General features: G+C 38.3%; 1 protein-coding gene and 1 long non-coding RNA gene across 3 annotated transcripts in view; one reads left to right on the forward strand and one right to left on the reverse strand.

The window, feature by feature from the left end:
* Positions 1–723: 723 nt before the first annotated feature.
* Positions 724–27534, reverse strand: part of LOC108165875 (uncharacterized) — a 29729-nt gene continuing 2918 nt past the window's right edge. The window contains exons 2-3 of the long non-coding RNA XR_001776204.1: positions 25895–25961; positions 724–893 (exon numbers count right to left, since the gene is read on the reverse strand). This is a non-coding gene — a long non-coding RNA (uncharacterized LOC108165875). The remainder of the gene's footprint in view (positions 894–25894; positions 25962–27534) is intronic.
* LOC103459365 (potassium voltage-gated channel subfamily A member 1) overlaps positions 9774–27534 on the forward strand; it is a 29993-nt gene continuing 12232 nt past the window's right edge. For both annotated transcript variants that reach the window (XM_008400873.2, XM_017302792.1), the window contains exon 1: positions 9774–12678. In XM_008400873.2, coding sequence (XP_008399095.1) covers positions 10318–12060 — 1743 coding nt within the window. In that variant the 5' untranslated portion in view covers positions 9774–10317 and the 3' untranslated portion in view covers positions 12061–12678. The remainder of the gene's footprint in view (positions 12679–27534) is intronic.

Consider the following 27534-nt stretch of genomic DNA (forward strand, 5'->3'; position numbering starts at 1 on the left):
TTTTTAAAAATGTTTCTATCATAAAAAATATAAATATTTTTTTTCCTTCATTTCAGAAAGTGAAAATTATTATCAAATAGATGAACTACACATGAAGTCAACTTTTAAAAACCTTTATTTGTTGTAATTTTGATTAATGTAGCTTACAGATAAAAGAAACTGAGATTTCACATTTTATCCAGTTAATTTATTCCAATCATAAAATAATAATAATGGATTTAATTTATAATGATCTTTAGATCTCAAAGGGCAAAATGCAGAGGTGAAAGAAAGAAGTTCAAATCATTTCTTTCATCAATCATAAGGATCATATCCCCTACTCTAACATCTCTCCGCCCGACTACAGGCTGATCACCTTCATGCTGCGCAGCATCGTTTCAGCATATTTTCATAAAACTGATATAAAATTAAAATTTTATTTAAAAAACTGAATGATTGGGTTTTCCTTATCCATGAAATGGTTGAAATATATCACTTTGTAATAAATCTGTACAGTAAAAAGCTTGTTTTAAATTAACCTTTTAATTGTTCCTAAGTAACATAATTAAAAATAATTGTGTTAAATATTTTAATAAGTTTATGCTTAGATAACCTGAATAAAACATTTTTTCTCTGTTTATGTCATTACATCTACCTGTGTAAAAGCTGTTTCAGCTCTTCTGCGTTCAGCAGTAGATTGCTGTCTTCACCCCCCAGAAGGACTCCGGCTCCACCTGGTGGCACATGAGCAACACTGCATGTCAGTTTTTCAATGTAAAAAAAAGCAACAAAAGGCAACACAAATCCCCGCTTCCAGTACACAATCCATCACATCGCAGTGGGAGGGAGGCTGCGCTCGCGTGGAGACTCGCCTTGGCAACTGGTGAGTACTACCCTGGAGTCGCCATGGCAACCTGTGAAGAGAGGAGGAGATGTCAAAAACTGAGGGTGGAAAATGGAGGGAGAGGAGACACAAAGTAACAAATAGCTGATATGACATGATGCAAGAATGAAAATCCCCCCTCAGGATGTGGTTCCTCCTAAACATAAATAAATCTTCAAACCCAACAAAAGCCTCCAGGAAGGATTCAGTTTTTCCCTAAATTACAGTTTTCCCTCATGTCTTGTTGTTATATTGCTCCGTCGGAGTCGCGTCCCTGATGTGTGACCTGTTTTAATCGGAGATAAAGTAGGACAGCCTCTTCCTGCTGGGCACTTCTCAAACAAATGCAGCTCCCTCCCACAACGCAGCAAAAACACAACCGAATGGAGGAGCAGCAGAGGCGCTGCTGGCCTCGTGTCAGCAGCAGAAACTAGCAGCAGACCGAGCTGCATCTCTTGCAACACAGAGCCAGACGCTGCACTGACGGCATGGTTAGCTTCATAACTAAAGAGGTTATACTTTACATGCATTGGGGAATAAAACGTTTAGTTGTTCCCTCTCAATCAGAAAGCAGATTATAACTCCTCAGCTGCATGTTTCTGGATGGATGAGGTCAAGTATCTTGGTGTCCTTGAGTGACGGATAGACAGATCAGAGCTTAATGTGCAGTAATGAGGGTGTTGCTTCAGTCTGACTGAAAGATGAAGCCCTGGCTGTTTTTTGTGTGGTGGTTCATAATACCGATACATGGATCCCAGAAGTCCGAACCAGGGATGAGCGATGTGGCATAAAATTCATATTACAATATATGTGTATAGGTGACGGTAATGATATATATCACAATCTGATTTGTATAAAACTTACAATAGAATCTAAATAAATTACATACTAATTGAGTGAAATGCATCTATATGTATTAAAACTTGTTTAACACTAGTTTGTTGAAGTGGTGAAACAAAATGCTTGTATTTCCTAACTTCCACACACTTTGCAGATTACATTTTTCTGCTCCTGGTCTGAGTGTTTAACCCTCCTGTGGTCTGAAGAGACCGTGACATCTGCCGCGCTCGGCCTGAACATCGTGCCAAGACCGCAGAGGTTAAACCCACAACAGGTCGAGATAATTGATGTTTTTTGGACCTGCCTTTTCAACGAGATCTTCCCTTGCGCTCTCAGAGACGCTGCTTCCTACTCCCTATGTTTTGTTGCCGGCCGGTTACATCATCAACAAGCATTACCGCAGTTAGCCGGTAGTCTTCAGATCTCAATCGTAGACTTCAGATCTCAATCGCAAGCCAAATTTCTGCTGTTTTTATCGCATATATTGCATATTCCTAGTCTGAAATGGAAATAATCCGAACAAGAAGAAAATATATTGACACTCTCGACCAATGTGCAAGAGAAAATTTATATCAACAAAATCACTGCTGTTGGGATCGACCCATATGAGACGAAGAATGTAAACATGTCAGACAATGTGGACAAGCTGCCTCCGACCTCCTACTGTGACGTAGTTCACTACTTAGTGAACATGAAGGGTGGGTACAACCTAGAGGAGCTTTGCGACCCGCATGCGCAGAAGAAGCATGTAGACGTCACACAGCAGCGGAGTGTTCACGGATGTATTAATGGACGTCACCATATATGGATTGATTTCAAAGCTTATTCAGGAAAGCGTTTTGATGTTGAAACAATCAGTGTTTCAACAAGTTTGTAACGGACGTACAAACTTTACGTGAGAATAACATGGCTCTAGTGACTGGTAGACTAAGCACATGCAGTAACAAGCATAAAGGCTACATGTCCGTCTTAGCAAGCTGATAAAAGCTACATTAGCTAAGCTAATCTCCAGCACCTGTGCACGTTTTGTTTTCACTTAAATCAATAAATATCTCTGGATTTTGTTTTCCAGAGTCTGTCAAAATCACCTTTTTCTGAGCTGAATTAAAATCATAAACAGATGCCACTTCGATAAATCGATGTTAAATGTGAGTTCTGCGTCTGCATTGGTTCGGTGGGAGAAGACTCGTAAATCCTCACTCTTTCTAATGCCTTTCACTCTTAATACCCTCGGCGGGGGGCGGAGGGCCACGGGTGACCTCACAGTGAGTGATGGGGGAGGACTGAAAGTGTTGTCTATTAAAATCTTTGCTTAACGGCACTACTGACACAACACCAGAGACCTCCTATCCCCCATGCATCTGACATGCATCTATGTGTGCGCACGTGTCTGCAGAGAGCAAGCTGAGGTTGCTGTTATTATTTCTCCCAAGCTGTAATCCCTCCCCACCTCCTCCTCTTCCTCCCCCACTCCTGCAGCTCTTGTTGAGTTATTGTTGCTGTCATGCACGTGCATGTATGCATGCGTGCGTGTGCACCAGTGTTGTTAATATCCTGCGTAGGCTGCTGTGAACAAGCAGAGATTTTCTTTGTGTATCTGGTGATCTGGGATCCTGAGGGCTTTCGAACACATGCAGACGCTCCGAGGTCGGGGGAGGAGGAGGAGGAGGGAGTGAGGTCAGGGTGGGAGGGTGGCTGATGGAGGAAGGGACGGCTGGATGTAGAAGCTGGAGGTGAGTTTCATGTCCATCATGGACTGATGACTGGCCAGCGGTTCTTCCTGTTATTTTCCAGTTCAGTGAACACAAACAATCTTATTTCTATTCTTCTGAAGGAATTCTCTTCTTCTAATCCTTTTTATTTATTTTTCCCCAATAAAAACTTATTTCAAGCTAGAAACATCAGATGAATTTACCCACTGTCTGCATCCTAAAGCAGACAGTGATTGATAATATACAGATGAAAATGACATACTCTATATTATACCATAAAAATGTTTCATGAAAGTCACATTTGACTCTATTGCTTTGGTACTGACCATTTGTAATGACGTCAATTTCTGGAGACGCCATGACGGACGTTGGAAGTGAGGGGGGAGCGTACTGAACTAAGCAACTGAAGTTGTTTTCCAAAGTTGCTTTTGTCAGTTTACTCGTGGCTTTTACTTGTTAGAGTCGAGCTAATTTATCTGTGAACGTAACACACCTGGTTGGGGGTCACAGACAGCGGTATTTACACAAGTTTTAAATAGCTGGCTTAGAAACCGATCCGTACCTCCTCCCTCCTGATGTGTTGATCAAATTACAGACTTTGCATACTGACACCATCTCCCACTGCAAAGAGAGAAGTGCCCAGCCAAACAAGATGGCTGTTAATGTTAATTCAGTATTTGGAAACGTGACCAACATGGACTGAACGGCTTTGTTCACTTCCTACAGGTAAAATGTAATTCTAAAACAGTGCAGAAAGTTGACATTGTTCACAACTTCTTCTGTTTTCTGACTGAAATTCTACTGGAGACAATCCACTTCCATGGGAGAAATCCCAGATGGAGCACTAAAGAAAGATGAGAATCAAGTGGAACTGTGTATGTGGCAATGATCAGGCTACAATGACATGCTAATCTGTGTCGCCTCACATATGAAATAAAACTGTGGTAAACTTTGAAGTTTGTGGTTCAGGCCATATTTTGAAATAAATTACCAAAAAAGTACAATTATTCAGTTTGATCCAAATAAATTTATAAATCAGGACAAATTAGTAGTTCACTTTAGTAGGTTTTTTTTCAGCAAATCTGTATATTTCTGCATTAAATTCATATAAAATCATGTTTATATGCTGACTATGTGTACATATTTTTGCTCAACAGACAAAACAAACAAAGCTTCTGCATGGAGCTTGTTTGCACTCGTCCTGCAGAACCTCAGAGAACAAGAGCTGAGACAACAACGGTGAGGAAATGTAAACAACATCATTCAGCGCCTGCAGCTTCACTGAGGTAAATACCACCACTGAGCGCGCAGCAGAGCACGCCATGGCCTTATTTCCCAGAGTCAACACATGTTAGAGGTGCAGAAATGCAGCTTCAAAATAATCCCCACTTCCAAGTCCTGAGCAGGCCAGAAGCTCATACACAGGGAAAGCTCTCTCTGCAGCTCTAACTATGATCACCACCTTCATTTTTTGGATTCTGACTCAGAAATTTGAATTTTAACGAGCCTCTGCAGCGTGCTCAGAGCTGAACTTGGCCTCCTCCTACACATCAGCATTTGCTCATCCAGAACTCTACCTAGCAACACCGCCTCGGCCTCAACCAGGCGCGCGGAGAGCGTTTTAAATCCCTCCTCAGATTTATAAATCCATTTAACAGCATCTGCAGCCTTTTCTGCACATAATCTGTGTTTTAAGCTGCAAGAGGAAACTGTTACTTTAAGTGACTGGCACGCATGACGTGCTGTCCTTGATTTTCCTGCTTGCACATGTCCGCTCTGTGTGTTATTATGCAGACATCTGCTGTCAAGACTTCTTAAACTCATCGCAGCGTTTCCTCATGCAGCCCTGAGCCCAGAAACACACACACACACACCGGACGGGGAGAGCGCGGGGTCGGATGGCGGTGTGAGGCACACGCAGATTTAGTGATGGAGGATGCTCCCGCAGGTGTTGCACAGTCTGACTCAGCCTGTGCAACGTTTTTACCGCCACAGTTCTGTGTAACGTCTGTGAACATATCGACGTTTTATTTACCTCATCTGGGATTTTAATGCAGTTTGACCTTTAGGATCTGCAGCTCTGGGTTTAGCTAAACAGGTTCTCCCAACAGAACCAGAGGAGAACTGACAGACTTGGGCTTTCCTCTGCAGTAATCAGTCTGATCTGAGTAGCTGGCAGTTGTCCAGGGTGGCATCAGAAAGGGGCGAGGGAGAAAGCAACATATAAATCTGATTTTTTTATTTTTATTTCCTGGATTCATATTTTCACCATGTTATTCATTCATTTATGTAAGTTTCAAATAAAATATTTAACTAACAAGCTAAAAAGTTACTGCAAAATAAACATTTGGAGCTAAATATTTAGTTTGTGCCTTAGTACATGGCTCGCTTCAAACTAAGTATTTAGTTCACCAACAAGATATTTACCTTCAAACTAAATATTTAGCTCTGGGTTAAATAATTAGTTTTGAGCTAAATATCTCATTAAATATCAGAACTAGATACTTAGTTAGCAAGCTAAATATTAGCATCAAGCTAAATATTTAGCCTCAAAACAGACATTAAGTTTGAAGCTAAATATTTGGCTACTGCTGTCTCTAACCATTCTTTCCTGTCTTTCTCATTTTGAATAGCAGCTAAGGAATATCTCTCTCTCTCTTTGTCACACCATGTTTTTTCCTCTAGGGAACCAAAAATCAGGGAATGTTGAATAAAGTTTAGACACTCTGATCATCTTAAAATAATAATAATAATAATAATAATAATAATAATAATAATAATAATAATAATAATAATAATAATAATAATAATAATAATAATAAATAGTTACATTTATTTAAATTGCAAGTTTCCTTGAATGAAATTACATTTGCATTAAAGTCCCTGATCTGAATGCGCTGCTGTTGTTTGTTCCAGGGTGGAAAACACTTGAGGAGGGCCGGCTGTTATTAGCTGCAGCAGCAGTCTGAGCTGCATCTCTGTAATTAGAGAGCTAATTTGTGAACTGCAGTCGTGGTGGATGCTGGTCGTTAATGGTTACCTGTTGTTATGGTTACCGTCTCCCTCTGAAACCACCAACAGGACCTGAAGCACCACAGATGATGGGATTCCTCTCACACACACACATTCACTGCTGATGTTTGGGATGTTGGAGTTTCACCTCCAGCAGGTTTTTATGATATTTTACCTGATTAGTTTCTCATTTTAAACTGAATAAACCTTTTTATTTCATTGCATAAAACTCTCTGAAAAACAAAATTTAGGTTCATGTTCTTCTTTTCCCCAATAATGGAGTTTATTTTGTTAGTTTTCTATTAGAAGCTGCAAATTTTACATATTTTATTTTTTAAAAAAAGTCTCTCTAAAAGAATCCAGGAACAACGAAAAAGCTTAAAGTGTTGACAAACAATAGATACGTTTTTAACGCTGAAACACGTTTAGTTGAATCTTTTTCTGCATTTAAACAAATTTGTAACATTAAAATCTTAACTTTGTTTCAGCAATTTAATTAATAATAACTTGTAAACAAAATACATTAATTAAATAGGCATATATCTTCCTATAATTTTGTTTACTGGAGACGCACCAAAATCTGGAACAAACTTCTAGAAAACTGTAAAACAGCTGAAACACTGAGTTCCTTTAAATCAAAGCTAAACACCCACATGTTTAGCTTTGCTTTTGAACCATAATAATTGGAACATTGATCAAAATATTGGACGTTTATTGACGATTTTGTTGATGGCAATCGACTGATTTCTCAATTGGTGACTGTTGTTTTTATGAGTTCTTATTTTTGTGTTTTTCTGACACTTCAGACTGCCCTGTGAAATGAGCTACACAAATAAACATTATTGATTGATTGGTGCTGGATTTCTAGTTAAAACAGGGGTGTCCAAACTTTTTGTCACATCGGCCAAAATCATCGAGTCAAAAGGACTTGAGGGCCAAAAAATGTCTTTTACCCACTCAACAATAAACTAAACATGTAATATTTAAATTAAGCAACATAATCATATTTGTTGCTGGAAAAGGATACGTAAATTTATTCTAGATGCAAAACTTAAAAAGAGCTCTGCTGATTTGCCTTATTAAAATTAATTTTGCTAACTTGATAGATAGCTGAAAAAAAGACCACAATTTAATCAATTCTTATAAATAGAACAATGTGATGTAAAATTTGTCAAAATTTGTTTTATTCTTTGAATTTATTTTGTTTAGTCAAGAAGTTGTTTCTTCAGACTTTTGTTGATTTGATTTTAAGTTCTGCTGCTCTTGGCGGTTGGTGGTTACCATAGTAACCAGTAACTGGTTAACCAGTAACCCCCCCCCCTCTCCCTCCCCCCTTTTCTGTTGCCATCGGTAACTGTAGCATGTTTTAGGATTAGCTCTGTGTTCCTTTTACAAATATTATACTTTCAGTATATATTTAGACAAATTTAATCATATACAGTGTTTCGTTATTAATTTTGCTGTTTTGTATATGTTTTCAACTGTTATTTTTATTAATGTTGTCCATTTTAGCTACGTTTAATTTTACAAATGTCAACTGCTGCTAACTGCTATTAAATGCCTGTTGTTTAGGGTTATTTATTGCATTTTATTTAATGTATAGGGCAGACGCTGCTGGCTGATGTTAACCACCAACTTGACTTCCAGTTTTGTTAGAAATACAGTGAACCTGAATGTGTCTGTCGTGAAGTCCTGAGACGAACATAGAAGGGTTAAAATGCAAAATTCAAATATCATATCTGAAACTGGAAACATGAGTTTCTGTGTTGGACATTTGGCTTTCTCTCCTCTACCAACATCTCCTTTCATCTTTTTTGTACCAAAAACCATGAAGCTCCAGTTTCACATGCTCTGCTCTGTCGTTATCCGCATGACAAACTTCATGAAGTTTATTGTAAAAGCGCCCTAATGGCCGTATCCAGTGCGTGAAATCGCTGCGTTGCCAGTGGCCAGTCACACAGTGAGATGGATGGGTGATGACGACTCATTATTCATGGCTGCGGCAGTCTGAGGAAAGTGCATTTAATCCAGGGGCGGGAAGATGCACATATTTCTTATCATGATTAGGCTGCAGCATCAGATAAGGAACAGGATAAATTTAGTGCTCGCGCTTTGTTTTCTAATCCAGCCAGGGGGCGAAGAAAGTAACCTTTTAAATAGGTCACCTTCTCTGCTTTTAGAGACAACTGAACGAGCTGCCAGCGTGTGTCTGCGTGTTTGTGTCCTTTACAAGGGGAAGAATACATTTCAGACATCCAGCGGTACATTTAGAGCGGGCCTCAGCTAAAGGGTAACCCGGGTTCTGTTTTTATTTTTTTTTAAATATGAAGCAAATGAGGAAAAACTACACCTTTGCTAGTTTGTAGTCGGAAAATCCTGAGCAAAGCAAATGAAGAATAATTCAGAGGTTTATGAAGCGATTTCTGAGCTTTTAGCTGTGTTTCCATTAACATTTCTTATGCTTTTATCATTCAGATCAGCGGTTTCAAATTTTTTTAGAGCATGCATTGCTTGAACTTTAACAAAACATCTAAATGCCTCATTGAGTTGCTGCAACTGGAGAGGTACACCTAACGCAGTATGTCCTGATTAACTGAGCTCCAGAGTGCTGAGTACTGCTTTCAAACTGGAGAATGAAAGCAGTTTGAAATTGTAAAGAAAAGAGGAGGGTCTTCAAAGCAAGAAGGGCAAGAAACATTGGGACAGAGAGCAGAGTGTGGCCCCGGGCCCCCAAACTTTCCGCCAGAGAAGAGAGGAGGACACAAAGGCAACAAGGAGGCTGGAATGAAAGAGTCTACAGACACATGGGATGAGGTTATCTGAGCTCAGACTGGAGAAAGATGTACTTTAAAAACAGGAAAGGGTTTGGATTAGGTAAGTCAAAATATTATGAGAATAAAATCGAAATAATATGAGAAAAAGATGGAATAAAACCAGTAAAGTCATAATAATCTTAGAATAAAATCATATGACAAAAAGTCTTGCTATTATGAGGATAAAGTTGTTATAATGTGAGAAAAAAGTCGAAATATCAGACTAGTCAGAGAATAAAGTCATACAACAAAATGTCAAAACATTACAGTAAAGTTTAACATTACGAGAATAAAGTCGCAAAATGGTAGCAAAAAGTTGTAACAACACCACAAGTCATGATAGTAGATAGTAATAGTGATATGATAAAAAAAATCATAATCTGAGGGAAAAAGAAAACCTTCTGAGATTAAAGAAAATGTTGTCAAAATTCTCAGAATGTTATTATTATTATTATTATTATTATTATTATTATTATTATTATGATTGGTGGCTCTAATCCTCTTCCATACCTACTTTCAAAAACAATCAGTGACCTGTGGTTGTCAAGCCCCTAAATGTGAACAAATTTAAAGAACTGTGAAAATCTCCTGATGTGCTGTTCAGTAAATGTTCTTTATTAATCTGATCATCAGTTAGTTTGACTTCAAAATTGGTTAATTTCCAAGAAATAAGATATGCTGATGAATCCTGCAAGAAGGGAGGAAGATACTCTTGGATCATAAAAACTGTCAGCGCGCCCCAGAGAGAGAGAAAGAGCGAGAGAGAGGGAGAAAAATAGAGAGAAACAGAGAGAGAGAGAGAGATTTTCAGCGGCGGCTGAGCGCTTAAACCGCCCAGGAACATTTATCCAGCCAACTGTCTCATCCGGGTCTTCTTCTTCCTCCTCTGGGTTTAGAGTTGACTTTCTTCTGCGCTTCTTGGAGCGGCAGCAGCAGCACATGCCTGCCTGCGTAGCGGAGCCGCGGCTGTGATTCAGAGCGCAGCTCCGACTCCATCACCGGCTCACCGGGAGGATGTCCGCCCCGCCGCTCAACAAGTCCCCGCTGTTTTTCCCCGTTAACCGTTGATGGCGGCGGAATGGAGATAGCCTTGGTGAGTTTTGAGAACGGCGGCGCTAAGGGGAGCGGCGGCGGCGGAGGAGGAGGAGGAGGCGGCGGCAATGCCGAAGAGAGCTGCCGGAACGCACTGGAGGTCCCTCAGCCGGGGTTTGTTCAAAGTGGACTGGGAGAGGAGTTCGGTAAGGAGCTGAACACCCGGGGGAGTCCCCAGCAGCAGCAGCAGCAGCAGCAGCAGCAGCAGCAGCAGCGCAGCCCCTGGAAGATCAACGACATGAACAACACTCTGAGCTGCAGCGAGAACGCCATGGATGCGCTTTTACGCGCGGACCACAGTCCACACCTGTTCGATGAGGACATGCTGGACATGGACATGGACACCGAGAGCAACGAGAGGGTCCTCATCAACATCGCCGGGCTTCGGTATGAAACCCAGCTGGGCACCCTCAACCAGTTCCCGGACACTTTGCTGGGAGACCCGGCCAAGAGGATCAAGTACTTCGACCCACTACGGAACGAGTACTTCTTCGACCGCAACAGACCCAGCTTCGACGGGATCCTCTACTTCTACCAGTCCGGGGGGAAGATCCGCAGACCCGTGAACGTCTCCATCGATGTGTTCGCGGATGAGATTCGGTTCTACCAGCTGGGAGAAGAGGCCATGGAGCGGTTCCGAGAGGACGAAGGGTTCATCAAGGAGGAGGAGAAGCCGCTGCCGCAGAACGAGTTCCAGAAGCAGGTCTGGCTCATCTTCGAGTACCCGGAGAGCTCCAGCCCGGCGCGGGGCATCGCCATCGTGTCCGTGATCGTTATCACCATCTCCATCATCACCTTCTGCCTAGAGACGCTTCCGGAGTTCCGGGACGAGCGGGAGCTGGCGGTCAGCAGCCGGCTGGACAACAGCACCGCGCCCCGGCCGTCCCTCACCTTCACCGACCCCTTCTTCATCATCGAGACCACCTGCGTCATCTGGTTCACCTTCGAGCTGATCGTGCGCTTCTTCGCCTGCCCGAGCAAGTCCGAGTTCTCCAAGACCATCATGAACATCATCGACATCATGTCCATCATGCCTTACTTTATCACGGTGGGCACGGAGCTGGCGGAGCAGCAGGGCCAGGAGCACCAGAACGGCCAGCAGGCCATGTCGCTGGCCATCCTGAGGGTCATCCGCCTGGTCCGGGTCTTCCGGATCTTCAAGCTCTCGCGGCACTCTAAGGGCCTGCAGATCCTGGGTCAAACCCTCAAGGCCAGTATGCGGGAGCTGGGTCTGCTCATCTTCTTCCTCTTCATAGGGGTCATCCTCTTCTCCAGCGCCGTGTACTTCGCGGAGGCCGACGAACCGGAGTCCCATTTCTCCAGCATTCCGGACGCCTTCTGGTGGGCCGTGGTCACCATGACGACGGTGGGCTACGGCGACATGCGGCCGGTGACGGTCGGGGGGAAGATCGTGGGCTCCCTGTGCGCCATCGCCGGCGTCCTGACAATCGCGCTGCCGGTTCCGGTCATCGTCTCCAATTTCAACTACTTCTACCACCGGGAGACGGACCAGGACCAGTCCAGCCTGAAGGACGAACCCAGCGGGGGACCGGAGAGCCCAGAGGTGAAGCGCAAAGGCAGCAGGACGTCGGTAAAGTCTCAGGATGTGGAGAAGAACGAGTCCGACGGCGCTTCGGTAGAGAAGGCGAACATTAAAGCTAACAGCAGCATGGACTTCAAGAAATCCCTTTACGCGTTTTGTCTGGACACGCGGGAGACGGACCTGTAGCCCCGCAGGGTCCGGGCTCCTTCTGACCCATGAACTCGGTTCTGACTAAAACTTTCCTCCCACATCCATCAGTGCATGCATGCAGCAGAGCGGCCCTTTAAACCTGCAGGAAACATGAACTCTGCAGGCTGCAGGATGAATTAGTGGGAAATGGGACATCAGGCCTCAGCCGAGGATAATCAGGGACAATCAGGACTCGGGATAATTACTGGACATGGCGGAGGATTAACCACACTCTGTGTACATAATGTAGGAAGAGAGAGGGGGAAAATACTTTATCACTTCCTACACTTAGTCATGATGTTTACATCAAGCAGATGTGTACATATTCCCCACATCAAGCTGGAGATTTTTGGATTTGGTGTTAATTTCTTCTCTTTTTTGGAAGGATAAAAGTCTATTTTTGAGATGCAGACACTCAGGTTTTATGGAAGAGCTGAAATATTTTTTTTCTAACAGAGTGGACCTCAGCCTTGTTGTTTGTGTCCGATTCGTTTAAATTAAAGAACTTTTTAACTTTTTATTTGCGAGGGGGAAAAATGGACAGAAAACAAAGAACAGGAGCCAAGAAGAGACGACAGAGCAGAAAGGATGTGGAGAAATCACCTCTGAAACCAGGTTAGTCCTAAACAGAAATCTTCTTATTCACGTTCAAAATGAACATTGTTGGTGCTCTAAAACAAAACACATGCTCTGTATTTATGGAAAAACATATTTTCTTTTGATTTACTGAATCTAAATACATAACAAATCAATAACAAACATGTAATTCTTACAATTTAAGTTAAAATAACCTGGATTTTCTTAAAAAGTGGTTCCATTTACTCAAATACCTCAAATTAAAATTAAACAACTTCAATCTAAGTAGTTAAAAGTTTTTAAACTTAAAAACACAATTGATTATTAACAGAGATATTTTAGTTGTTTACTAAATATAAATCTTCATTTAGCAGACAGTAAATGTGAAGAAGGAAGTTTAGTTAGACGCTAAATCCTTACTGTGGTGCAGTATGGTGGTGGCAGCATCATGATGTGGGGAGGATCAGTGACAGCTGGTTAGAGTTAATTAGTGGATAATAAGTACAGGAAGAAAATTGGAGTAAAGGTTCATTTCTTTTAGTTCAGTGGTTTCCAAAGTGGGGGTCGAGACCTCAGTTAGGGACGTAAAATAACAAATGTGGGGTCATGAGATCCTCAAAAGAAATTAAAATAAATACAAATTATAGTGTTAAGGGATATTCATGATGTGTTAAATGAGATTTTAAAAACAGTATTTTAAATAGTTAAAGCTTTATATCGGTTGTTGAAGTATTTTGTTTTCTGATTCTGTTCGCACAGCAAGAAAGTGAGAATTTTTGTTGCCCATCTATCTGACTTTCTTATGGCAGTATTAACAACTCAATTAAAACTCTTTCATTTAAAAACCAATCTGATTTGTCCCACTTCCACATAAGGGACTCAACTAGTTTTCAAAAGCGTCTGCTGTCTGGACCGTCAAGTCGCATTTTATCCAACAAGCGTCATAATTCTGCACCAGAAGACAGACGAGGTAAACCCAAACGTAAACGATGTTTCCTTCGTCTAATGATCTTGTCACAATACTGTCGACTCCCATTGCTGAATCACTTTAAAATGGCGGCAGCCATTATTCATAAACCGTGTGTTGCCGTGTGACGTCTACATTCTTCTTCTGTGACTCAGTTTGGCGATGTAAACCGTTCAGAGAAGTCTGATTGAAACCACATTTCATTAGTAGTATGAACAAATAAAAACAACAGATTTCAGCAAATCTGCAGGTCATGATATGAATAGTTTAATTCATACTTGGAAATGTTATAACCTGAGGGACAAAACCCATGAAATGGTTTAACGATTTCAGATCGAACAAACAAAAACTCCTAATTCTCCATCTAAATATGAAAAAACTGCTTTGTATTTTGTTTATTTCAGACACTCCTGTAACTGAATCGGACACTTTAGAATACAAACTTATAAATTGAGCATAGGTAAAATCTACATGTTAATATTTGTTCCATACTGACAGGTTTGCTAATTTAAATAATTTTTTTGCTTCTTTGGAAGAACACTGCATAAATTTAGCATATTTTAAATTCTGTACAGAGTTAATTTAATGTATTTATGGCTTTAAATGTTTTTTAACACTTATCCTTTTTCTTCCACTTCAACTGCATGATTTGAAAAACAAATCCCACCATATATAGTAGTTTTAAAATGATGATTTCATTTCCTAAAGGAAAAATACATCCAACACGGTTTTTAATTAAATTTCTTTTGACAAAAAATCCAAAGAAAATTAACCCATAAATGGAAAGATGGTGAAATATTGCTACATTTTAAGCTAACATCTCTGGTCTGCAATATCTTTGCTCTTGGGTTTACAGCCAATCAGCTCCGAGGAAAATAAATGGCAATCCTGGATTGGCTGCTTTGGAAAAGCCAACCAATAGCATGTCAAATAGCGTTGCACTTATTTATTTCAGCTGTTTTGCAAATAATTTGGAGTTACAGTCCACAGAGAAATCCACAAATACGAAACAGCAAACAGGTGGGGGTCAAATGTACCAGCAGTCAAACATGGTGGTGGCAGTATGAGGGTCTGGGGCTGCTTTGCTACTTCAGGACCTTGCAATAAATTTATTTGTTGGAGTAGTCTAGTCAAAGCCCAGACATAGATTTGCTGCAAAGCAGGGTGGGTCAAGATTCCTCCAAAATGTTTCAAATAATCTCCTGCTGAGTTTGTTCCACTACTCCCTTTAAGTGTAAGTTGTATTATTTGATTCACTATGAATCCCTGAGCAAGATGGCGGCCACAACGTCGAAGAGACAAACTCAAATTGGATGTAAATCTTAATAAATCTCACCAAAGCACCAAGAAAGTATCACTGCTACATCTTGGAATCAAAACCAAATCTATAAGTTGGTAACTGCAGAAACAAGACAAACTTCAGCCGGTGGGAAGTGGATTTGTTTTTCCGTTTCTTTGGTCAGAAGCTGCAGAGGACAGATGGAGTCTGCAGGCGCGTCAAGCCGTCAGCTGTCACAGCGTTTTCCCTGCAGCAGATGGGAGCTTCCTGCACTTTTGTCCTCAGAGACCCTGAAGTGCTCCAGGCTGAGACAGAAGCGTCTTAAAACCTGAAAACACTTTGGATATTTATAGAGCATTTAGCGAAGCAAGCTGCTGTCAGAAATGAAGTTCTCTCATTTAGAGACGTTTCAGTCGTTCACACAGGAGATTTTCTTCACATTGTTCTTGAAGAAAAAAGTGGAGATGGACTCAGATCTTTGGTTCCAATCCGGCACATAGTTTTAAACAATGTGCCAGAAAACTGAAGTTTTCCTGTTCATCAGTCATAAAACCAAAGCGTCAGAATCAACCGTAAAGATAAGTGGAACCAGCAACTTTCAATTTTCATCGATCATGAATCTGAAGCAAAACGAGTCGGTTGCTTTCCCAGAACATTCACGTTGCCTAGAGGAACAGACAGGTTGCTTTTCCAAACTCGGGTTAGAGAACTTGCAGGTTGCTTTGTGAAGCAAACAGGTAGTTTTCTGAAAACTTTCAGGTTTCCTTGTTGAATGGATAGGTTGTTTTCCCAGAACTTTCACGTTCACCTGCAGAATGGACAGACTGCTTTCAGGTTGCCTAATGGAAGTGCTTTCCAGACTCTTTACCTCCCCAGAATGTACCAAATATTTTGCTGAATCCTTCAGGGGAATTTATGAAACATACAGAATACTTTAATAAAAGTGATAGATTACTTTCCTGGGATTTACAGGTTACTCTCAGAAAACTAGCATGTTGCTTTCCTGGAACGAAAAGGAAAACCTGAAGGTTTTATAAAGATTCGGCGAAGGTTTATTAAGTATCAGAACCAAATTATAGGTTACAATCGAGGCATTGAACTGAAGTTTGCTCATATTCAATAAATCAGAATATTCACAAAGTGAAACATCACAAACTGATATTTTCAAGCCTTTATTTCTGTTAATTATGGTGATTTTCTGCTGAAAACAACATTTAAGTCCTGAAATGTGGACTTAATAATTAAATATTATTTTCAAAAGTATGTTTATTCCTACAAACCGACGTCATTGGAACGTATATTCTGTTATATTGAATATGACTGCATATGATGAATATTCATTTGATGAAATGAGTAAAATCCCCCTGCCAGGCTGTTCATCTGTCTAAAAATGTCAACCTGCAGTTTAATTTGTCTTTAATCGCCTCGGCAGCTTTCGTCTTTCTGTCATCATCCATCAGCTGCCTCCACCTCCATCCGAACCTTTCAGGGACACTTCTGGGAGTTTCTGGGAGCGATCCAGGTCCCCTCGCTGCCTGTATCCGGTTGGATTATATAACGTTTCCGTTTACTCATCAAGTCATCCACTTCCAGCTGTATGAGCTGCTTTTTGCATAAAGAAAACAGCCTTTGAGCTTCATGGCTGAACAGGAAGCTGCAGGATGAAAACCTGTCCTGCAGATCCATGTAGCTTCGATATTAGCCGCCTGCATCTTTCAAGTGAAATCACAGAGTTAGCCTCCAAACCCTATAACCTATTGCTGTACATTCATTTTTAGCTGTTTGTAAGTAAAATATTTAAATTTTCTCATTATTATCCCAAATGTAGGCTGCTTCACACACTCCATAAACCATAAACATCCTTTCTCTCAATTTAAGCTGACAAAGTTTTCCCTGGTTATGTTTGCAAACCTACAATGCCCATAAGAAGTTGGTGTTTTAGACGTTTCACTGCTTTTACAAATCAGTCATAATCAATAAAAACTGACTATTTGGACAAAAAAATGACAGAAGAATCCCTTTAATGTCAAACTGAACTCTAATCCCTCATTAAAATACAAGCTAGAAAAGGTTAGGGGGCCTAAATGGTTCCCTGTGGAGTTCCAGTTTCAATTTTGTCACAACAAAAACATGTATTTTAATCAGAGATGCAGATATTTTCAATGTATGTGTGCAGTTTGTAAATATTAAATTCTTTAACTGATCCACTCTACTAAATGACAATAACAATATTTTACAGAAAATAAGTGATCAATTTCTCAATCAAGTATTAAATATTTCAAGAGTAAATATTTCTTTTTAGTAAAGGTTTGTAAAACATCAGGATGCACAATTGTAGAATCATTAAAACACAAAACCAAAATGACAGGGGCCCTAAACTCCCTGTGGAGTTCCAGTTTCAATTTTGTCACTTATGACAAAAAAACGGGTATTTAATTATGAGATGCAGATATTTTTAATGCATCAGCTTAGATTGTAATTTATTCACTCAAACAAATCATTTTTACCTAAAAAATTCAAAGTACATTTGTCTGAGTTTTCTTTTTTAAATGTTTTAGGTGGTAAATCTTCATATAACCATTTTTAAATAAGTCTTTCTGACTAAAAAATAAATTGTTTATAGAATGTTATAAATACGTTTGTTCTAAAATTATCACCATAGTTTTAAAATGGATGTTTATTTGATTTATTTGAGTTTTCAGTCATAAACTTATCAGCTTTATTTGCAGCAGAATTTCTTCAAAAACGTCACCATAATGTGGAACTTTTTCATTTATTTCGGGCTCCAACAGGTTTAAACGTAAGACAAAGTTCCCTGCGTATAAAGCAATGAGATCTAATATGAAATGAGTGTTCTGCTGGACCTATCAATTAGCCAGATCTAACTGGACTTTCCAGGAGGACTGGACAGCATCCAGTCAGCAGGAGTTCTGGCAGAGGTCCGGCTGCCGTGTAATCCGGTGCTGATTCAAATTAGTAGCAGCCGTCTGTTGCTGGCAGCTGAATAAAAATCAACCCAGAGAGGCTCAGCGACACAGAAAACACAGAAAATCTGATTCATATCTCAGATTTCTGATCGTCTGAGAGATAAAAATCCTCTGGATCAGTTTTACTTAAACTGATTTAGATTTTTATTTAAAACTTTATCTCCCTTTAGTTCATTTTTCTGAGTTTTCTGTAAATTAGCTCCAACTTTAGCTTGACGACTGAGCCAAATGTTTGTGGCAGTGTTGAGATGTTTGCATGTTGGAAATGGTTTTGAATTGCTGCTCAACAGACGATTCAATATGGGAAAGAAAATATGTTTAACTATCTTATAAACCAAATTGCGTAGTTACTTGCATAAAACCATCTTGGGGAAAAATCTGACCAAAATGCTAAATGCTGCACCAAATCCAGCACTGCGTTTAGTTTCCTCTCTTTGATTTAATTTTTAAAAGATTCACAAAGCAAATTGCACTAAATTCATGCAGGAGAAAATTCTTAACAATTGGCAAATATTTTTGATTCAGGTTTATTCGTCGTTATTCAGCGACGAGTAAAGCTGAATCAGTGACGTAATCAAATAAAAAGGAACCAATTATTTACTTTATTATTATTTTAGTAAAGTTTTTTTTTTCAAATTGATATGCAGCAAAACAAAAACTTATTGTTTAAAACTATGCAGTGCTTTCACACTTTATGCTCATTAAACTGGAGCATTTAGGGTAAAATATCCTCACTTTTCTCTATATTTATGTAAGCAACTATCAGGACTAAATATGTCTCATTTCAAATGTTTAATATATATCTTATATATTATATATTCTTATGTATTTTTTCTCATATTTCATAGATTTATATCTATGAAAAAAATCACATTTTCTGCAAATTATTTCGATTTGCGTTCCACAAAAATGAAAAATATTACAGAATATGTGAATTTTGAATCATGTTTCTGCAAACAAACTTTACATTTTTAAAACTAAGTTTAAACAACCAGTTAAAATGATGAACATTTCTGGTAAAAACCTTCAACACCTGTTAAAATATTAGTTTCAACAACAGATTTTTATGTAGTGAGTGAAAATAATTGAAGCAGGCGTTCCACAGGGAATTATTTTAGGCCCCATCTTTCTAAATATTAACAATCTCATAGATGATATCTTAATATTAAGAAAAAGAAAATTTAAGAAACAAAGTACTTGAGATAAATAAATAAAAATACTTTTCTGATCTTTCCACAAAGTTATTAATATCTTCTATTTTTTACCAAATGATTTTTTAAACTAATGCATTAAATCCTGCCTGCACAGTTGTGGCAGCAGTTTGATTAAAAGTGGATCTCATTTTGAAAAGTTTATCCCTTATTTACACTTTTCCAAAGTTGCGTTTTCTGAGTGACTTTTCTGACCCTGAAAGCCTCGTCTTGGTGCCACAGCGAGATCTGAGCCTGAACTTTAAGCCTCGTCCTCCAAAACTTGTGAAAGAGATTATAAAACTTTTGCGCGCTCACAGAAATCCACATCTGCGGCTGTCAGGATGAGCGACGTCTCATTTCACTGAGAGCTGAGCGACGGTTGGAAAGCATCCATGACTAAAGTGAGACGCGGTCCGAGCGGCTGCTGCTTCACACACGATGCCTGCAACATTCACGCGCAGTTGGCCATAATTTTGTTATTTTTATCCACATTAATGCATTTAATCCGACGGGTATCTTCTGCCCTGCGTGACGGAGGAAATATCAGCGAGTAATTACGTGCTTGTACACACACACACAGACCGATTCAAACTATTAAAACTGTCAGAAATAAAAACGTGACAGTGAGGATCAGCTGGAGAGATGACTGGATATAAAGATGGAGGAGAGGCTTGAATTCACAGAGATGATTAAAGCGAGCTTCAGTCTGCAGCGACCTCTGACTCCGCACAGGGCAGCAAAGTGCTGCGAGCGCATGAGACAAAGCAAAGAGGAAGTTACATAACACACACATTCATAGAAAAATATAAATATATATGAGCACACACACAGAGAGAGCCAGTCCTCAGCTGCAGGCTTCAGTGCAGCCTGAAAAAAGAGGCAGAGCAGCCAGAGAGCAAAGATGGGACAGTATGAACCGGCCACGACTCCGGAGGAAATGCTGCTTTCAGCTTCCATCATGTGCGTCCAGAGGAATCAGTCAGTGCGGTTTATGGAGCCACTAAAACGTCTTCACATGCAGGTTTTCTTATCACACCATCATTAAAAAGAAATCTTTAAAATTTACTGATTTTCTGCAGGTTTTAAAATGAGAAACAAACTTGTTTCCTGTAGAAACAAGTTTCCTCCTTAAAATGTATCCTATTTTTATGTCATATAAATTCAGAATATTATAAAGGAGTACTACTAGTAGTACTAGGCTAATAAAAAAAAAAATAACTAAAAAAAGTCATAACATTGAGAGAAAAAGACTCCTATGAGAAAAAAGTCACACTAATATGAGAAAAAAGTCGCAATAACGCCAGAAGAGTCATAATACAAAAAGAAAATCAAACTGTAAAGTCAAAATCTGATAATAAAGTTTAATAATACAAGAAATAATATGAGAATAAAGTCATAATTTTAATAGAATGAAATAGTAATTTTATTTTTGTATTTTCGTTCTTGTTTTTTTTTTTTTTAAATGATGTTATTGAGGGGAAAAAGAGAGTACAGGAAGTACTGCTGCATAAACAGTCTCCACCCCCTTCAAAATAAAAGCATGAATACAAACATCTAACTACTTGATAACCAAAACTTCAACACCGATGTCAAATTTTATTCAACTGAAAGTTTACAAATCAGCCAAGTAAATTACACTTTAAAATTTATCTGGAAAAATTAGCTTATAGGAAGCTAAGTGCGCTAAACGTTTTCAAAGTTAGCAAAAACGCTAAGAGAAGCTATCGCTGCTATTAGCGCATTAGCAAAAGAGTGCCCATATCTGTCGATAGATATAATAATAATTCAGTAAATATAATAATAATTCAATGCATTTTGGGGAAACGTGAGAGGAGATTTTGTTGACTGTTGCTGGTTTTCGCCTCAGAACTTTTCTGGTTATGATTCCTCTTTGAGTCTTTGACCCGTTTTAGGAGTAATTTTGGCTGGTTGGTTGCTCCCGGATCCTGGACGGTTCTCAGCTGTTCATTGCTTTTTACATTAGTGGATAATGAGTCCAAAAGCCTTAAAAAAATTGTGTGTTTTTTTTTCAAACTTTGTTGTCCACTTTTCTTTAGTTAAAGGCATAATGTGTTTTTTTTTTAGATCTTTTATCGCCTACTTCCTGCTGCCAGGTTATATTTAAAGGATTATTTTTTATTCTGCTGCTCTGGTAATTATGAAAGTGACCATAAAAATTGTGTTTTATTACGTAGGCTTTGATTTATCACATTAAGCAATAAATCAATTAATTGCATGATAAATTTGCGTGATTGATTGTTTTGCTCTTTTTACCAAACAACTTTTGTTGTAAGTCTTCAGTCTGGTGTTTTGGTCTCAACTACTTATTTTTGAGGACAATTTTGTTTACAGAGACTCCATAATTAATTTTATTTGTTGTTTTGTTTATTTCTTCTGGATATTTAAAAGGCCAGTGTTAAATATTGATATTTGAGAATGTGGTCCTGCATTATTATGATATTATATCATATGAAAATTGTCTCAAAACAACAAAATTATCATTTATTGCAATAATTTACCCTCCAGCAAAATTTGTTATTGTGACAATAAATTGGATTTCTATACATAGTCTGGTTGGTTTGTAGGTTCTGGATGGACCAAAATGCCTTCAAATTCAAATTAAAACGTGTAAAGATCTGGGTTCATCTGGAAACTCTGCACTGATTTACTGAAATAAATTAACTTCTCAACAAGGCGTGAAGAGGAGAGGACCTCACAGCGCTGGGTAAAGTCCTGCATAAGGAGGTGAATTCAGACAGTATATATGGTCTAAATGGGCGGCGAAGCATAAAGAGTGCAGCCTGTACACACAGTTTAGCATAAACCAGCGCCTGATGATTTTTACTCTACATATTTACTGAATGGTGGAGCATTCTGCGTTCAACTGCATGCCATCCGTCCGTCTGCTGTAATCAGAGGTTTCATAAGAACCAATCTTCTGTATGGAGGAGCTCAGGTGTGAACTCACCTCACACTGAGTCACCGTCATGCACAAACACATGTGCAGTTTGGCTCGCAGGCTTTTTTATGTTACATAAACCAGAATTTGGGTTTATAAATGTCCAGATGATACCGTTAAAACCAGCTGGAAACTCATGATTTCTCTTCTGAATAATTAAAATGAAAGGAATCATCTGCAAATCAAATCAACTTTTATCTGGATGGATTATCAGATTTACCTTTGTCTCCCCAAGGTCACCAAAGGTCGTCAGGACGAGGAAAAGCCAAACCTTTAGGGCCAAAATTGTAACGTATAAATACTCGCCGGCCCAAAACAAAAAAACATTAAAATCAAGCAAATAAAGTCTTCCAATTTTTTTATAATTTGAGGGGGAAACGGAGCATCTTCAGTCAGGGGCTTCTTCAGATTCGTTACAACACAGACTGTTACAGCCATCATTGTGTAACTCTTTAAAAAGACCTTGAATTAATGAGTTACAACATTTTGGGATCAATAAAACATTTTTTTTTTAATTTGAATTTGAAGGAAAGCTTTTCATTGCTGTAGAGCCCCCTTCTGGCAACATGGAGGTGTTTTCTTCTCTTACGTTGCCTCGCTAAATTATTGCCTTCCTAGGATTTGTCAGGGTGGGTGGGGTGGTTGGTGGTGAGGGAAAAGCTGAGACCCAGGTAGGATGATGAATATGTAGAATTTAATTATAAAGATGCTCAAACAGTCCAAAAACAGGCGGTACAGCACAGAAGTAGCACGCAGCTAAATACCGGTAGCACTGACAACAAAGACTGACTCGATGAGCTAATGCCAGCACAGGACTTCACAGTTCAACTGTGCGGGCAGACTGACTAACAAAGACGACGTGGACGTACGTTACACAAACTAAGAACAGCAATAGACAAGGATAACTACAGCAATAGAGGGTAATCACAGGAACGAGACACGACAGGACAGAGACTCACAGGGAAACAGGACTAAACACGTTAAATCTCCAAATAAACACACAGAAACACGGATCATGACAGGATTGTAGTAATAATCAATAAATCAATTAAGCACATGATAAACTAAAACCAGAATTTGTCTGATTTATAATTTTTCCGTTTTCCCTCTTTCTACCAAAACTGGGTGATAAAAGCTCAGTCTGGTGTTTTGGTCTTTTATTTTGAAGGACAATTTTGCTTACAGAGACTTCACAACTCATTTTATGTATTTTTTATGTTGTTTTGCCTATTTATTTTAAAAGTTTTTAGAATTTATAGTTTATTGGTCTTTAAGAATGTATTCTTGCATTATTATGCCATTAGCATTATATTACTTGAAAATAGTCTCAAAACTACATTATTGTTTGTCGCAATAATTTTTATCATCCAGCAACCTTTTTTATCACGTTGTCAAAATAAATTAGCAAATACAGCCTTATCCATTTTGTATAAAATCAACAATAATAAATGTCAATTTAAAATTCAAATCATCTCGGTGAAAAAGTGTTTCCACATTCTGAACTACTTGGTTGAAAAAACGATTAAAGATCCATTTATTAACTGCATGTTCATGTTTGTTTGTTTGTGTAAGTTAGAGATGAAAGTGGCCATTTATTAAATATTCAAATTGCCAATACAAAAAAAAGACACAATCAAAACTGTTAAAATGTGATAATATCCCATGAAAACAATGCAAAAATTGTTTGGATGTATTTTTTATTTCCTTCTTTCGAAAAGTTTCTGTTCATGTCTTAGAAAGGATAGAGAGTTAATTTTTTACCTGTTTTACTTTTAAGTTTGTGGTCGATTTTTATCCTAAAGAAAAAGATTTAAACTTCAGATATTAACATACATGGGAAAAAAACTTACAAAATCCTTATATTGTAGCAGATGTGCAAAAATTTTCAGCTGTAACTTTTTAGGTTTATTTTTATTTAATATTAAAAATGATGTATCCTTCACTGCATTGTGTTGGGTTTTCACATAAAACCACAATAAAAAAACATTGAAGTTTGTGTTTGAAACACAAATAAACTTCAAAATGTTACAACAGCGTAAAGTTTCTTTTGATAAAAACATTTATCTAATCTTCAGAAAGATGAAAAAGTAATTTATGTAACTAACATTTTTTGTTTTGTATTTTTCTTTATTTCTTATTTTTTCTTGTAGAGTCTCTTATTATTACTATTGTACAATTTTTTAGATTTTTAAATATTTTTCTTTACTATTTTTTCTCTATTTTTTATTTTGCTTCTTTTTAATTTATTACTTGTTTTAAAACTTATTATTATTCATTTTGGTCAGTTAAGAGGTCAAACTTATTTCCTTGCTTTTCTTCTGGTGCTTTAAAACCAAAATTGTACCCCACAGCGCCCCCTGCTGTTTATCTCAGTTACCCTTTTAACAGCCACAATCAACAAAATGATTTCTCACGATGTGGTAAAATTTCCACACATTTGACAAACTGTGATCACTTTATTTACTAACATAAAAGATAAAAAAATATATACATGTTTGAACTGTAGCGTCTAATTAGGGATGTATAATAAGATTTTTACATTTATTTTATGTAATAAGTGGTGGGTTTTCTGCAAACCCCCACCATGGAGTCATAATCCGGCTTATTAACTGGAGCCGTGACAGTAAAACAGGGAGCGATCTCCTCATCAGAGTTTGATGATTCCCAGTTTTCAGCTGCCGGCTCCGTGACGTGGAAACATAAGGACTCGGATGAGCTTATGTAACGGCTGATTGTTTGGCCTCGGAGAAGAGCTGTTAACTTTAAAATGGAAATTATCGCGAGGGCTTGAATTAGTGAAATCTGTGTAAACTCCACTGAGAGGGCTAATTAATCCCTCTCACTGTTCCCGCCTCGCTCTGCTTCAGTGGGATCATCGGAGCCGCCGCAGGGATCGACTTAAACATCACACGTTCATAAAACATCACATCCATCTTAAAACTGATCCTCCTGATTAATGACGATGGATGTCTGACAGCCAGGAACGCTGATTCCTGATCACCATTTTGTTGATTGTAGCTGTTAAAAGGGCGACTGAGATAAGCAGCAGGGGGCGCTGCGTGGTACAACTTTGATTTTAAAACTCCAGAAGAAAAGCAAAAAAGAAAGTTTGACCTTTTAAGCAAAATAAATGATAATCAATTTAAAAACAAATAAAAACAAGCTAAATTTAAGAAATACGGAAAAAGGAGTAAAGAAATAAATATTTAAAAAGCAAAAAAATAACACAATATTAATAAGATAGACACTGCAAGAAAAAATACGAAAAAAGAAAAATGTAAAACAAAAATAAAAAAAGTAAAACACGTAGAAAAAATAAGTAAAATCTAAATAATGTAAATAATTTAGATTCATTATTTATTTGTATAAAAAATGGCATAAAATAGAATTGAAAATGAAAATAAAGGTATAGAAAAGGTATAGATAAAGGCATATTACAGGTATAGAAAGAAAATACAAAATGAACTCAAAAAAACAAAAAACACAAAAATAATGAAGAAATAAACAGGCATTAAAAAAACAAATAGAAGCAACATAAAAATATAAAAGCCTGATAACAACATGGAAGTATAACAATTAATACAAATATTAGCATAACATATTATCAATAATAATAATCAACTAAAAAAGGGAGAAAATAAACTTTTTTGACAACATGACTTTGAGAAACAGAATAAGCTTCCTGTTATGTAACTTTTTCCTTTTTTGTAACAAAGCATCTTCTTGCACTAAAATCCGTCCACAGACCTTTACAATGTGTTGCATATATATTTTACATTTAAAACCAAACTATCCTGAAAGTACCACCAAGCAGCCGTGTTTGTGGTGTAACAACATGCCGCGTTTACTCGTTTAAGAGGATATTCTGACCTGTTTTTATTCTGGTGCGGCTTCATTTGAACTCCAGCTCCGTTTCTGCAGTTTGACTGCGCTCCTCCTGAAAACCAAGAGAAAGAGAGGAATCAAATAAGCAGAAAACAAGCAAACAAAGAGGCATGAGTGGAGCGTTATCTAAGCAGACAGACTGAACGCAGAGCTTCCACATGAGCGGCCGCCGCCATCGTTTCTGCATCAGCGGCTTCAAAGCGTGCAGCACGGCGCTGCCCACAGTGGCCGTGATGGTGCTCGTATGCGAACAGGAGCCACATCAGGACCAAACTGTTGCTGTTCCAGCTGCCATTAATGCAGCTGGAACAAGTGATTGGCTGTAACATGCTACATTCTGGTCCTCGTTGGGTCCTTGATGTCATTATTTCTCTTTGAAAAATCATTTATATAAATTCACATTCTGGGTTTTCTTCACTCTGGAGTCATTTTGTGTCATTTGGTATAAGATTATGTCTCTCTCTGGTTAGATGTAGGTCACTGTACTCTGTTATCTCCTGCAGGGACACCACCTTTCAGTATAAAGAGAAAGAAATTGGCTGAGCTTTTCTTGAATAACAGCTCAGATTCAATCAAATTGAATGTAAAAAAAATAATAATTCAATTCAAAGCCTTTGTTGTCATATGACAAAAGTAGAACAGCGCAGGTAATACTAAACTTAACTTGGATTAAGATCTATGCTTTGACTAGGCTGTTGTAACACAAAAAAATTGATTTGACCTAAATCATTTCCCTTTCTCTGGTTGTATGTTAAAGGTCAAAGGTGAACTACAGTGAGCCACGGCCTCAAGTCTTCTGCAGCCAACATGACTTTTATGGATTTCTGCCAAAATATTCTTAAAAATGTTTTACTATTATTTGTATTCATTAACAATTCTACATAAAACAATCACATTTTCCATTTTTATGGTGCTTAATAGACTTAAACGCTTCACATTCGCAGAGTGAATGTGTAAAATATTGCTAACCGGAGTTAGCTAGAATGTGCTTGTCTTTTACATGATTTTATTCACAGAGCTGAATAATTAAAAAAAGTAAATCACTTACATTTTAAAACAACCTTTAAACACAATATCCTTAGCCTGTAGCTTCGTTGAATATTTATTAACAACAAATATCCCCATTAAACAGTGAAACGGCAGTGAGGCACAAAATGGCCACTACACCGGAAGTAGCTAATTAGACAAACTTTTGTTCATAAATATTGACGTAAAGTCAGCATAGAGATGTCTTTGGGTTTGTGATAATCATGTAAAGCATTATTTGGGGGTTTGTTCACAGTTTTCTGACCTTTTAAAAGCAGCTGAAAGCAAACCAAGTCGGACAAGAAGCAAAATGTTAGCGTCCGAGAGAACGGACGACGTAAGCATCCTTCTGCTCCCCGGAACATAAAATGCACAACGAAAGTTCCGCCCCGAAATAAATGTTTACATAAATCTAAAATTATTACAGTATTAATTATTATTGAAAATACATTATCCAAATATTGTAGTATCTTTCTTAAACCACATTATTTACCAGATATTATAATAGATGGTGCATTTTAAACCGAAAGATAACTTTTAAACTTTTCCACTATGTTTTGGCTGATCTGGCAATTTTATCACAAACTAAAATTTAAAGC

The sequence above is a fragment of the Poecilia reticulata genome, linkage group LG23 (assembly GCF_000633615.1).
Source record: "Poecilia reticulata strain Guanapo linkage group LG23, Guppy_female_1.0+MT, whole genome shotgun sequence".
In the NCBI taxonomy this organism is placed as follows: Eukaryota; Metazoa; Chordata; class Actinopteri; order Cyprinodontiformes; family Poeciliidae; genus Poecilia; species Poecilia reticulata.